This window comes from Taudactylus pleione, unplaced genomic scaffold (assembly GCF_031769625.1).
Source record: "Taudactylus pleione unplaced genomic scaffold, aTauple2 ptg000264l, whole genome shotgun sequence".
Classification (NCBI taxonomy): Eukaryota; Metazoa; Chordata; class Amphibia; order Anura; family Myobatrachidae; genus Taudactylus; species Taudactylus pleione.
In genome coordinates this window covers 632,913-648,454 of record NW_028284666.1, presented here as the reverse complement: position 1 = coordinate 648,454, position 15,542 = coordinate 632,913, and the positions used below count along the sequence as shown (strand labels likewise).

Here is a 15,542-nt window from a genome sequence, read left to right as displayed (position 1 = left end):
AAGTTCAGTGTAAACAGTAAAAGAGGTATTTAGTCAATCTTCTTTGCTTGCTTTTATTATGTTCACTTTCTGACACCACTTCTATCCTGCTCAGTACCATCACCGAGTAAGAAAAAAAAACCTCCCAGGATGACATTATAAATAAGAAATGCATGACGGAGCCCTAGAGAGCAGTGCTTCTCTATCTAGTGTCCTTGGCCTAGAAACTGTACGATGCACCACATTCACTGTTTCATGACATGATAATAAGTGGGATATATTGTATCTCTGTCTCGCTACCATCCATTGTATATAAGTAGGGTCTTTATTTTGCGGATAAGTGTAGCCTAAAGGCAGTTAGGACTATGCGCTGTTCCAGCTGGCATTCTCTGCCTTTGTACCCCAGAATGCTGGAGCTATGGAAACATATGAGGGAGGTAATCCGCCTGGTGGTGTGACTCACATATCTGTATCCAGTGTCCTCTTTCACTATACCTGCCCCCTCCTTACCACACACCTGAGTGCTTTCACAAACCAGGGAAAATGTCAGCGGTAACTTCTCTCCACAGTCTGTTAATTTATGGCTATTTTATATCCTTTCAGTCTTCCTAGGGAATCTATGCTGGGAAGTTGCCAGAACTGATTAACTCATTGTTCATTATGCACCTTTACGGGAATGTTCATAGATCATATATATAAGCTAGTTTTTAAGAGTATAAATTCACAGTGAATTTCTGACATGCAAGCTCCTAGCTGATATAGGATAACCTGCATCTGTTACACAGGGGAGTATCAGAGGGGAAAGATAGGGGAGATCGCCCCCACCCCAAGCCAAGCAGTCTGCAGGCACACACTACATAGACCTGCCTGGCTGCAGGGGGGCAAGCAGGGGATCCTGTCTGGCTGTTCCATTCTAAACTAAGGCTGACCTTACACGGCACGATGGTCATGCAGACTAGCCAGCCAAACTACTGGTTAGAGTGATTATCATTCAGTGCATAATGCTAACAGTCAGTATACTAAAAGAACGACAAAAAAACGGTCTCCTCCATCTGGTTTGTTTTTCCAGCATAGTTGACAGCAGATGTTGTTCAAATGATAAATCGTGCAATATGGGAAAGTTAATAATTTTGTATCCAACTAAAGGATTTTCATGCATTTTTGTGGGTGGACACTGTCCGTCTAATCCCCCCCAAATCTTAAACAGCATGAGTGCTTTCATCCTAGTGCCAGTTACCCCAAAATCAGGGGAAAAATCGATGTGAGAACCCTCCTGATTTTAGGGTATCCTATAATAGGCTTTGCTAGTCTGTGCTGCTGTAACCATAGAGGGGAGCACTGCACAGCGTGAGGGTTCCCAGCCATGGTTCCAACCAGTCCCAGGCCTGTTAGCACCAGAGCTGGCTTCCACGGGGAGTTCGGTGCCTCAGAAATAAGTGCAAGTCCCCCTTGGTTCTAGGTATAATCAGTCCTATTGCCAATAGCACTAGGGCTCCTTCTGTACCCAATCCCCAGTGGTACAGGGCAATAATAGTATGAAAAAATAGATGTTTGACACTTTGGGCGGGATGTACTAAAGTGATAAATGCGGTAAAACCCCCGAAAATGCATTTTTTGGGTGTTTTACCACATTTCTCAGATGTACTAAGCACCGGCTTGTCTCGATGGGTAACGCCATCTTCAGATGGCATTACCCAATAGAAGCCTATGGGCTTATTTTCAGGATATCTCCCATGAGAGGATCCCTCCCATCTTTCCCCGTGGTGCGCGTCCTTCTACAAACAGAAGCACAAACCTGTCCACCTCCACTTAAATGAGCCTAAGGATGGCAGGAGAGCACAATTTACATCACTTTACTACTTCACTACATTTCTGAATTTCTCAATAACAAACTTTTGGCTTAGGGGTGCCATGAAAGCCATGCTGATACTCTAGGGCGCCGCGGTTCAATAAAGTTTGGGAACCACTGCGCTAGACCTTGGGTGATCATGTAACCATGTCATTTTATTTAGCTATTTCTTAGAAAGAAACATTTACTTTTTTATTGGTAGAGGTAGACATTCTGTGGCTTTCTAGATGTTAATCTTTCCAGCATGCTCTGGAAACATGGAAAATAGTGACACTTTGTACTGCAACTCAAATGGCAATTCACTGTAGCTAGAGTCTGCATGCAGGGGTGAGGTGCAGGGGGAGGCACGTCAGCTCCTAGTGATCCTGTACCCATCGTATGGGTGACCAGACAGTGTCAGTGACGCTGAAGAAGGCAAACGATCAGGAGAATTGGTGGTAAAGACAGTGCAAGGGAAAGAAGGAAAGGGAAGAGGACCCAGCCCAAGAGCTTACATTCTAAAAGGGGGATAAGTGAGTTTGCATATGACTTAGGAAAACACGCAAGATGATATTTGTATTGGACGGTGCATGCGCAAAGACAAGAGCTTCCGGAATCTGCACCAAGATGGCGTTACATGTTACTTGACAAGCAGCAAAATGTACAGCTATTCGTCACTTGGTAAGATGCCAGCATGCCTTGCCACCATGGCAGCAGCATTATTAGGAGAAAACATGGGTGGTTTCCCCACAGAATGCCAAATATATATATATATATATATATATATATATACAGACAGTAATAACCCATTTTTTAGATTAAATATATATGTGAAGGAGATTTCACCGCTTGGTACATTTGCCCCTAGGGGCTTTAGAAGTAAGGGTGAGGAGTTTGAACTGGAGTGTGAGGGCATAAGTAGCCAGCGTAGGGATTTGCAGAGGGAGAGGCAGATGCTGTGCGGCAAAAGCAAAACATAATACCAGCACCAGCGATAAGGAGAGATTATAGAGGACGGCCGATTGTTGCGTACTGCGCATGCATCACAGTGCGCGTAGGTATCATTGCGATCACACTGCGATCATGGAGACCACGGAGAGCCAATGACAGGCAATGAGCGTTTGGGGATGGTGACGGGGGAGTGGTCGGAGAAATGCAGGCGTGCCTGACAGTTTGAACGCCGTTACATGGGTGTGCATAAATTAGCCACTGCTATGGCATACGCTCCTTGTGTACTCACTGCATGCACAAAGGTTAGCAATTTCTGAGTCAGGTCTGACCTGCTGTAATTGTGTGTGAATCTCCGATGTTTCTTGATGGTACCAATGTTTTTGCTGGATTGCAAGGTATTACGGACAGTGATTAAAGTGGTCCTAGAGAAGTGGTGGATCTCACCTCCCCCATCTGCGCTTTTTAAGTAAAGGGACAGCGCACGTTGTAGGCGTGTGCCGAAAAATGGGGTGTGGTCACACAATAGGATTCCCAATTCAAATTACGCCACACTGTAGCACAATCTTATCCACATTATACTGCACATAGGCCCTGATTCAGAGCCGGACGCAAGTGGCTGCTCGTTCGCTCCGAGCGATGTATGCCCAACTGCGCATGCGTACGGATCGTAATACGCATGCGCGAACCACTCAGTGCGGACGAAAATCGTGTGCTCGCAAAATAGCGAATGCCTGCTATTTTGAGTGACAGAATGAGGCGTATGTGGGTGGTAACAGGGGAAGGTGCTTGAAAACGGGGAGTGGAGATCCGATCGCAGGCGTGCTTAAAGGTCAAAACGGGCGTTTTATGGGTGTGCATATTTAAAACAGCAGCGTCATTGACCACATCACTGGGTTATTTTATAGCCAGAACTGCTCGCAAAATTGTGGTAGCAAACACCAGCCCCAAGAATAGCGAGCAGTTCATACCCTGGTCGATGTACTCGATTAGTCTAATAAATAGCGGACATGACGTAGGATGCGAGCGGCCAGGGGGCGTATTTTTCAAATAAACGTCCACATGTTTTGTTCGCTCGTTCAGACATAGAGGCGTGAACAGACCGCAAACAGCGAATGGTTCATTTGAATAGCCACCCCTTGTTTTAGAACGAACGACCGCAAATAGCAAGTGGCTCTGAATGAGGGCCATAGTGCCCCTGGTTCACATTACACCACATAGTACTGTCCCTTATTCATGTTATGACACACAGCAGTGCCCCTTATACACAATGCCCACATTTGTGCCCCTTATACACAATGCCCATAGTAGTAGTGCCCCTAATACACATACTGCCCACAGTAGTAGTGCTCCTTATACAATGCCCACAGCAGTAGTGCCCCTTACACACCACAACAGTAGTGCCCCTTATGCAGTGCCCCCAGTAGTGGTGCCCCTTATGCAGTGCCCCCAGTAGTAGTGCCCCTTATGCAGTGCCCACAGTGGTAGAGCCCCTTATGCAGTGCCCCAGTAGTAGTGCCCACAGTGGCAGAGCCCTTTATGCAGTGCCCAGGTAGTAGTGCCCATGGTGGTAATGCCCCTTATGTAGAGCCCACAGTAGTGGTGCCCCTTATGCAGAGCCCTCAGGAGTGGTGCCCCTTATGCAGTGCCTCCTTTAGTAGTGCCCCCAGTGGTAATGTCTCTGTAGTAATGCTTCCTGTAGTAGTGCCCACAATAGTAATGCCCCCAATGGTAATGCCCCCTGTAGAAGCAATGACCCCTGTAGTAATGCCCCCAATAGAAATGTCCCCTGCAATAATGCCCCCTTTAGAAAGTAATGCCCCCTTTAGAAAGTAATGCCCCCTGCAGTAGTGCTGCGCACGCACACACAAAAAAACAGCTTATTCTTACCCTAAGATCTGCATCCACGGCCATCCGAAAGGCTGCTCCTCAAAACTATGGCCAGGCGCCAGCTGGTAGCAAAATCTCAGCGGCCGCCCGGCAAAAGAAACTTCCCTGCAGCGCGGGGCTGAAGTGGGCCGGAGGAGCCAGAACTGGTTCAGTCTCCAAATAGAAGTGACTGAACGCAGTTTCGCCCTGTTCCGGCCCACTTTAACCCCTGATTACGGATGTGGGATAGGGGAAGTGGGCATCTCTATGCTGCCAGTGTAATGGCTTTGCGATTGCATTCATTGGCATATTTTCGCAGCAGACCTGCGTGCGATTACGGAGCTGTGATCGCAATAGCAATCCGTAATTGATCAAAGCCCACTTTATGGAAGTTTTTGTTTTTGGCAACTCCTCTATGGTCACAGCATGAAAGCACCTATTTGCAATAATTGTCAAAAACTGGGGACACCAAGGCTTGTAGACTTTCTTACAGTACAGGTGAGTCTCCCATATACAAATATTCCGAAATGCGGAATATTCTGAAATACGGAATTATTTTGGAATGACTTGGATAATGAAACCTTTGATTTTTAATGGTTCAATGTACACAAATTTTGTCTAAGGCACAAAATTATTAAAAATAATGTATAAAATTACCATCAGGCTGTGTGTATAAGGTGTATATGAAACATAACTGAATTTAATTTCTGTACACAAACTTTGTTTGAGCAACAACATTTTTTAACATATTGTATAAAATTACCTTCAGGCTGTGTGTATAAGGTGTATATAACACATAAATGCATTCTGTGTGTATATTTGGGTCCTATTCCCAACATATTTCATTGTGGTACGCAAATATTCCAAAATACGGAATTTTCCGATATCCAAAATACCCCTGGTCCCAAGCATTTTGGATATGTGAGACTCAACCTGTATAAGAAAAGCTTTTTTGACACGCATAATAGAAATGGCAGCCAGCTCCTGGTTGGATGGTCGCACTCACATCAAGTCAGGAGCTGTCAATTCTTTTGCCTGTGCTATGAATTCCTTCATTCTCCAGCACTCATTGAAATTTACATAAGGTCCCGAACTTACGTACCCTATTGAGATAATGAGGGTACAAATGTGTGAGAGAGAAGAAACTTGAAACAAATCCCAAAAAGTTACATAGTGGCATAGTTACATGGTACTTTACAAAGTGCGTTACTGATCCCATTAGGTTTCTAGAACTGTATTTAGTGCCATACAATGGGACAGTATGCCATATTGGGTGGGAATTTTATTAGTTGATTTGCATTTTAAATTAATTTAATATCAGTATATACTGGTCCTAAAAACGTTCTTTTTTTTTCTCTCTAGATTAGGGTTTGGCGTTATTTGAAAGGACGTGAAGTTGTGACAAATGAGATCCTGCTGGATGGAGGGAACAAGGTAATGGTTGGAGGCTTTGGAGATCCCACCATCTGTGACAACCAGGTGTCTACAGGTGACACACGGATATTCTTTGTTAACCCCGCGCCCCGCTACATGTGGCCCTCCCATCGCAATGAACTGATGTTAAACTCCAGCCTTATGAGGATAACACTAAGAAACCTGGAAGAGGTGGAGTCATGTGTAGAAGGTAAGAACCCACATTTCTGCTAGCATTAGAAAACTAAATCAAGTAAACTAGAAAATGTAGACAGTACATCAAATGCTACAGAGACAATTCAAAAACACAGAGCAAGTTAAAAACATTTCCTGTGGCATGTAGGAACCAATCAGATGGTAGCTTGCATTAGGGTGACTAAATTGTTCTCTTAAGACCTGTTATCTGTTTGGTTACTATAATTTACAGAATATTGTCTTTTCATGGTGTCTGTAATAAACTCATATAGTGTATGTTATTTTGGGTATATAATATTGTGAATCTTATCTGCTTATCTTCCTTAGAGACCTACACTCAGACATTCTTTAGAAATACTTATGTCGAGGTTGTAGTCTTCTGTTTCTATGTGCGCTGTGATATATTGCACCTCAGTATATGTTATAGTATGGAATCTACAAAGTGCTTCGTGCTCCAGCAATATAAATAGAATTGAATTGCTTGGCTACATTATCATAACCATTGATTCAATCATACTATTGCTCAGTGGTGAATTTCCTATTGAGCATTTGAGGCACATGCCTAGAGGCGCTACTTTCTGGGTTCAGCACTTGGATGCTTATTTTATTACAGACAGTCTAAAATTTCCCAGTAACACCGAAATATGTCCATTGTACCATACATACAGGACACTATCTTGAGTGGACTGTGGATGGGTAGGACATGTGTAGGCTGACCATTAGGGCTTACAACCTAATAATGAAAATAATAATATTGGTGGGAATGGGCGGCCATTAATGTTGTGCCTATTGGCACACTGGCCCATAAATCTGCCCCTGCTATTGCTGTCCCCATTGTGTGGTGGATGGCTACAAATTAATTTGCACTTTCTCTGTACCCAGGCACAGGGGTGCTGCTTGCCCTGACACCAGGAGCACGGGCCTAACTCTCCAGATTAAATTTGAAAATAGGCATAAAATGTTAAGTGATTTTAGTATTTATGATCTTGTATATAAATGCAACTGCAGTATGGTTATAATAAACAGGCACATATTTTTTCTTTGTGTGAAAGGGTTATTTTATTCTCTAAATGACGGGCAACTACAGATGTGGGCAGTTTGGCTGTAGGGCAGCGCCGGGGATTTTCTGATGATCTAGTAATGCTCCTGTCCAGGCTAGTTTACATCTATAAGCATTTATTTAAATATTGTGGGTGGGATCTATCAAGTGTTGGATAGAGACAAAGTTGAGTAGTTGCCCAAAGCAACCAATCAGCTTCTAACTGTCATTTCAAACACTGTGATAGATAACTGACAGTTGATTGGTTGCTGTGGGTAACTTCTTCACATTATCTCTCTCCAAGGCTTGATACCTCTCCAACTATATGAGAACATTGGTTCTGTGGCTCAGTAACACCTCCTTAGACCTTTAAACGTTGTATTTGTAAATTATTATGTGAGAATAGTACAAGTTAGCCAGAGTACTGATGATCTCTGGTAAAGAAGTCCCGGCTATTAGATCTTTTTAGGATGCAGGTGGTGACACAGTACTGTATAATCTCTTCTGTGTTATTAACCGTTCAAATGTATTTGTGATTTATCTGCTTATGTAGAGTGGACAAGAACTTTCTTGCTTTGAGTCACTCTGACTTCATCAAGGGGTCATTACTGGAAGCATTTCTTCCGCCAGGCAGGGCATTGCTAAATTCCCATTTTACTGTTGAGAGACGGTAGTAAAAACCTGGCTGTAGTAGCTGAAAAAAGAAACAGTCAGATCTCCTGACTCACATAATCGGATGGCGACCGCTGTGAGCGGCCTCTGTTCTCAGCTCCTCAGTTAGGAAGATAATTGCACAAGGAGATGTCTCGTTTCTATAATTCATTCTTTCTCCCCGATTGCTCTCCTGGGACAAATCTTAATAACAACAGTGCCAGAGAGACTGCAGGCAAAGCTCTTCATTAGCTTCCAATGGCCATCAACATCTGGTAGTCCATTGCAAATCACTTAGCAGTGGTGCTCATATATACTATATGGCTGCACAGACGGTGTCTGCTCTGGGTTATTACAATCAGCTTAGGAGAAGCAGCAGTAGTGCAGATGAACTTTATAGAAATTACTTTTTAATACATCTCAACGGGCATTTGTTTTTATCAGTATTTCAATTTGGAAAAATATCTGTTTTAAAGTGCATTATTTGTTCTGATAAATGCTTTCATTTATAGGTTTTCTGTTTTGCTTTGTATACTATGTTGGTTTTTCCTCTATTGTGCCAATGACTACAGTATGCAAAGAAGGGGGTGTAGATACATTCCGCAGCATTCTACAGTGTTAGCGAATGTCACTATATTATAATACATTTACCTGTATGCCTTCCTTGAGATAAACAAGAACAAACAAAAAAACAACAACATTTATTTCATGTACTGATGATCGCTCAGATGGCAGAAGATGAATATGTGCTTACTTACATCTATATATGCAAATGGCAAGTAACGCTCTGGTATTTCGGTAATGTGATTTACCAGTGTCTTTGGGGCATATGTATCAAAGCTTGATGTGAGATAAAATTGTGAAATATATATCGCCAACCAATCAGCTCCAAACTATCATTTCTTAAACACAGCCTGCAAAATGTAAGTTAGAAGCTGATTGGTTGGTCATATATATCTCTCTAATTTATCTCACATCAAGCTTTGATACATATGCCCCTTTATGCGCCTGTATCATGCATGGAAATGGGTCTGAAAATAGAACCCATTGTTTCCAGTGTCACCATACCCACTCTGTTTAATTGGTGATTGTGTTACTCTTGTGGTTTTTCTAAACACAGTCTGTTCCATTCATTATGATGACCACAGGGATTTCTCCAGCCACTAAGCCGCTGTTTCAGAGCCGCACGCTGCTTTGACCGATTTAGCGTCTTTATTTTTGCCATAGTCGCCCTTCCCCTAGTGTACAAGTGTGCGTCTGAATGTGCAAGGTGCGTGACACCCGATTTGGGCGTCCTTATACGCTACAGTCAGATGCACAATTGAAACTTGCATCTGCTCCATGCTAGGTTCTCTGCACACAGAATGGCCTCCAATGTAAGCAATTTATGCATCTGAGTTTGCAACCAGTAATCTGACGCTACTGCGACACTCCCATAGCGCCCCCATAAACGGTGCATCACCGAGCGTCTGAATAGCCACTTCCCAGTCACTGCCCTATTTGTTTCCAATACATTTCTGAGTGTGTGTCTCAATCCCTATTGTGACTCTGTGCATACACACCGCACAACATATGCGCTGTGCGACTTTTTTGCAACTCAGACATGTGCAGTTGAACAAAGTCGACCATTTGCATGAATATCGGCATTGTACGCAACTCAGATTATGGCCCTAGTAGAGAACGCTGCAGTTAATATGCTTTTTCTCTCACAGTTTTGCTACTGTTTTTATTTTTTTACAAAAAATAAGCCAGAGCTAGTGGGTACCAGGCCTTATTATGGTGTGTACACACGGTACGATATTAACGATATCGTTGATATCGTTATCATTCACTTTTTTGCAGTCACCGACCTGACATCGACCAACGATGCGCGTTCCCGCATGGACGATAACGATATCTATGGTCGTCCGTACATGCAGGTCAACTTGGACGATTTCAACACGATTTGCATGTTCAGAGATGACTTCACTGAAATATCTATCATAGGCCCTCATTCAGAGCCGCTCGTTAGCGGCAGTACGCTCGTTCCGAGCGATGTTTGCACATCTGCGCATGCGTACGGTTTTTAGTACGCATGCGCGAACCAGTCAGTGCGGCCGAAAATCGTTGGTACGCAATATAGCGAGTGCCTGCTATTTTGAGTGACAGAATGAGGCGTATGTGGGTGGTAACAGGGGAAGGTGCTTGAAAATGGGGAGTGGAGATCCGAACGCAGGCGTGCTTAAAGGTCAAAACGGGCGTTTTATGGGTGTGCATATTTAAAACAGCAGCGTCATTGACCACGTCACTGGGTTATTTTATAGCCAGAACTGCTCGCAAATTTGTGGTAGCAAACACCAACCACAAGAATAGCGAGCAGTTCATACGCTGGTCGATGTACTCGATTAATCTAATAAATAGCGGACATGACGTAGGATGCGAGCGGCCAGGGGGCGTTTTTAACAAATAAACGAGCGTATGTTTTGCTCGCTCGTTCAGACTTAGAGGTGTGAACAGACTGCAATGTGCGTACGGATCATTTGAATAGCCACCCCTTGTTTTTAAACGAGCGACCACAAATAGCGAACGGCTCTGAATGAGGGCCATAGATCTCTATCAGTGTGTACAACCAAAATCGTGTGCCCTGCACTACAGAAAGTTGAAGGGAAATCTATCAGCGATATCGTTGGTTGTGCAGGTTACTGTACCCTGTGTAAAAGTTTGTCTCCTGATTTCACATTTGCACTGAGGCTTTGTTACGTATTTTTAGAGACAGTTGTAAAGTGTTATAATGAGAGTTTGAGGCTGCTTGTACCAACATTGTGTCTGTAGCCATAAATGCATCCTGATGTTAATATACATAACAGATGTGCCAAATAGTTCTAAACCAGATAAATCCTAAATACATCCTAAAGTTTATAACTGCACCAAGATCTGTTTTGGGGAGACTGATATTATCAATGAAAACATTAATTGGGTTCAGGCCAGGGTAAGCCTTCTTAGAGGAGAAGGGTGACAATGGAGTGTGTAACCCTAACTGCAGATATGGTCAGTCTGCTTGGTAGCTTTCAGACAAATGGGCACACAACAAGGGGTATGTGTGTCCCCTCAGTACAATAAAACTTTCACGTTTGATCAAGAAGAACGGAAACATTTATGGCGGTATGCATCAAGCATCACATTTTGGGTGTGATGCACCCCGCCAGTGATCGCGTGCATACCGGCGTTTAGTAACGCAGAATGCATGATGATTTACGCAAGGGACAGCTCTCCCGATAAAAGCTGTTCTTTGCGGTGTGGGGACTTCCGAGTTTATGACCTGGGAGTCCCTCTGCGCATGTGCGAACTGCGGAGCATTTTGTTGGATCCGTCTCATGGAAAACTCAGAAAATAAGCCCATAGACTTCTATTAGGCAATGCCATCTAATGATGGCGTTGCCTATTGGTACCAAGCTCCAGAGTTTTGATTTGAAGTTTTGATTTGCGGAGCTTGGTGCATATGGGAAATACAGTCAAACCTCCGAAAACAGCATTTTCGGAGGTTTGGTTGCATTTTTCTATATAGTGCATTCTGCCCTTAGTTTGTTGATTGACAGCGCTGTAGATTGAGAGGGGATCATGATACAAATAAATAACATACTATGGCATGGACAGAAGGTAAAGATTGCCTGCCCCAACAAGCTTACAATCTATATAGGGTCATTGGCAGACCTGGAGACAGAAAGTACCTACTTTGGGTTACAATGTGGTAATTTGCCAAATTACTCCAAAGGTGTAATCTGACCTTTTATGGATCTGCAGAAATTTAATTCAGATTCAGTCAGTAGCCAGTAATGTCCAGAACTACCCCTGTGTGGGTCGGCTTCTGAACATTCATCTTGCACCCCCACTGAAATTTTAATAAAAGTACCTGTTTTAATGTACATGGAAAATACAAAAATGTATGTTGCCATGTTAATTTGTACATAAGCAGCATAATAAGAATAAGAAACAAACAAGTTGATATGTAGCAGTATAAATCATTACAGCTACCATGATGTCCTATTATGGGAGTTTAATGCAGAAGAAATGCATTACCAGCTGCATTGAAGCATTTTTTATTTTTTTATTGTTTTTGTTTTTTTATACCTCAATACAGTGTATGTGTTCCATAGCCATTTTGTAGGCTGGTCCTTTATTCAACTTCTCAGTTTCCTACGACTTAGTGACATCATTGAGTCATGAGGTACAAACTGATAGGCCTTATTCTTCCGCCCAAAAATGGCTGCGCACACTGGGGCCTATTTATCAAATAATATTTGCGGGATATACTCTGAAGACAGCCACTCTCAGGGGATACCTGCAATTACTAAGTATGCCCTGAATGTACCATGGAGGGATCCATTTCTGGCAGCAGCCACAGCCCCCATAGGTTTCTATGGGAGCTGCGAAGTTGTCATATGTACCAAGCTCTGGAATGTGAAGCATTCCAAAGTTTGGCCCCAATAGGTAATGCCAACTCCAGATGGTGTTATCCTATAGTAGCCTTTGGGCTACATTTCACAAAAATTACTAGAAGAGGGCACCTCCGGGAATTACCCAAGTAGTGGCTGCCGCACATGTGTGGTCAGTATACCGCACATCCTTCGTCCCGATAGGGGAGTGAAGGGGCCGCTGATGAGATCACTAAACTCCTAACACATCGCAGGGACGGGTTACTTTCAGAGCCCCTTTCCCTGCTGGTGTATAGTGACACATTCGGGCGGTATTTCATTTCTTATTGCCGCAAATAGCGGCGATAAAAAAATTACAATTATAGGGTCGTAGACCTGATTATTAAAAAGTATGCCCCACTGTGAGTTGCCAATGGTGCAATTTACACACTATAAATATCCAAAATGCTTGGGACCAGGGCTATTTTGGATATCGGAATATTCCGTAGTTTGGGATTTATGCATACTATTTTGAAATGTCTTAGGAATAGGGCCCAAATCTAAACACAGACTGCATTTATGTATTATATACACCTTATACACACAGCCTGCAGGTAATTTTATACAATGCTTTCAATAATTTTGTGGCTCAAACAAAGTTTGTTTATATACATGAAACTCATTTATGTTTCATATATACCTTATACATACAGCCTATAAGTCATTTTATACTTTATTTTTAATAATTTTGTGCCTTAAACCAAGTTTGTGTACATTGAACCATCAAAAATCAGAGATTTCACTATCTCAGGCATGCTAGAAATATTCTGTATTTCGGAATATTTGGATATGGGAGTCTCAACCTGTACAACAATAACTGCATATGGTCACATTCAATTTCTTATACAACTCCAGACCAATAAGTTAATAGTAAAATAAGTATTTCAGCAGCCACCGGCTTGCATGGTCGGCACAGCTTGATTTCTGTGATAAATTCATGGGAAATGTGGGGGTAGACCATGCCTAATCTCTTGGAACACCATATAATTGTGACTTATCCGAGCTATACATCCTCTAAATATCTCTGTCATAACTCATTTATCATAATCCATGCCTCTGACACAGCTGCGGCATATGTAAACCATTCATGAATAACAGATATTAATTATATGAGCCATCTATGAAATAAAGGGCATCCAGACCTAAATTGCAAGTTGCTTTATCTTCCATATATGATAAAAACACACACACACATATATAGATATAGATAGATATAGATACTTAGATAGATAGGAGCTATATTCAGGAGCTTATTGTAACTTGTGATGTTTGGGGAAAAGGGTTTGATGAGCACCAAACTAATGGTGCATACACACGGTCAGATTTCTTGGTCGATTTAAACGATAATGATATAGTTTGATCGTTTAAATCGACCTTTTTTTTGCCCCCTCAATTGATCAAGCGATTTGCGGGCACGGATGATCGATATCAATATCGACCATCGCCCGTGCATGCAGGCCAAATTGGTCGATATCGACCAGGTTAGCCTGGTTACTATAGGGACCCTCGATCATTGGTCGAGGGTCGTTATAGTAGTTGGGGGAATGGAGCATGTGCTGGATGTTCGATAACAATCATCCAGCACATGCTGGTCGATCAGACAACGATATCTGTGCGTTGTCTGATCTGACCGTGTGTACGGTCCATTAGCGCCACTAACCCAATTCTACACCATTGCTGAAATAGCTGATAACAGAGGACAATAGCTTACAGAAAGGTAAACAGTAAGGTTACATAAAAACTGCAGAACATTACTTGTGGTACAGAAACATTTTATGCTTGTGGACATTTCTAGAGATCTTTTCATGTTAGCTAGATGTGCATTTTAAGCTTAGTGGAACTATTATTTCACTTTTGCTTTGTGACATTACTGATAATTGTTCGTTGCTAAAGACGTCATCTGCATTCTTTCTATTAGTGACATAAGGTACAGTGGGGCACATAGGTGGTTTTATTGTGCCCTTGCTGCACATTGATCCCTATGAGAATAAGTGTCCCCTGTACACATGGGCATTATCGCACAATGCAGGAATAAGGCCAGCATGAAATAATGATATATACTTTCCTTTTGCGTCATCTCCCTGCTGAGCTATGTGCAGATGCCTGTGTGCACCAGTGGCATTATTTCTCATGGGGATCAATGAGGAAAGTGCCACCTTTTTCCATGTCACTTTTCCAGTGTGCCTCTTCTATCTATGGAACCAAAGTGGGACAAGCAGAGGCAGGATAACATCTGTGTGCTCTTAGCCTAAACTTAAATATTTTAAGTATAGTGCAGCTCCTAGTGTAGTCAAAATATGCACTAGCAGCTTTGTCCATGAAATCTTGAATTTGTACTGAAATAGCCCACAATGTCCATAGTGGACCTAGGGGTCTGTTTGTGTTATTTGGAGCAGGTTGGCTCCAAAGTCCAGATCTATTGAACTAAAAGATACAAGGGCTGTGAACCAGAGATGTATGCTAATGCCACCTCGGTTGCGAATTTGTGTGCAGCAGCTGTGCGGATATATGCAAATGTCGCAGCCGCCAGGATTTGTATTGAGACAACAACCGGCGATGTCACAAAACCAGGCGACTGTGTACAAAGACTCAGCACCGGTCGCAGATCAGATGACTATTGGAGTGGTGGTGCAGAATGGCCGCCGGAACTGAGTCTCTGGAGGCATTTTTTCTGCAAAAAGGATCGCGGTCACAGGCTGAGACACATCCCAAAAATGCTTGCGCCAAGCCTGCGTTCTTTTCCGACACTCCCCATTACCTCCCACAAACGGTCCCTGCCTGTCAATCACATTGCGAGTAATGAGTTGCTGCGAGTGCCTGCAATAATGTACATCTCTAAATCAGGCCCTCTGTCTTAGTGGAGTGTGCCAAATACAATACAATACAATACTGTATATAGCTGCAAGCATTGGGTGTGCTTAGATGGGTCACACACGTTCCCATACCAACAAGAAGTGTTCTGTCCTTATCACATTATTACGGTTCTGTTATAATAAATTCACTTTTTCTTAATTTTTATTGTCCTATTTGCGAAGAGGGTTAATGATAAATGTACCTACAGATAGCACTATGTACAGAGACATCTCCCACAGAGTCACATCATTCTTTCTAAACATCCCATTGGCAATACAAATAGTCATTTTACATACTCCAGTTTCTGGTGTGTTCC

At 42.8% G+C, this 15,542-nt stretch overlaps 1 protein-coding gene across 11 annotated transcripts in view; it reads left to right on the top strand.

Annotated features, from left to right (window-relative positions):
- AGRN (agrin) overlaps positions 1 to 15,542 on the top strand; it is a 582,966-nt gene that overhangs the window by 11,187 nt on the left and 556,237 nt on the right. For all 11 annotated transcript variants that reach the window (XM_088481095.1, XM_088481096.1, XM_088481100.1 and 8 more), the window contains exon 2: positions 5,987 to 6,248. In XM_088481095.1, the coding sequence (XP_088337221.1) occupies positions 5,987 to 6,248 (262 nt within the window). The remainder of the gene's footprint in view (positions 1 to 5,986; positions 6,249 to 15,542) is intronic.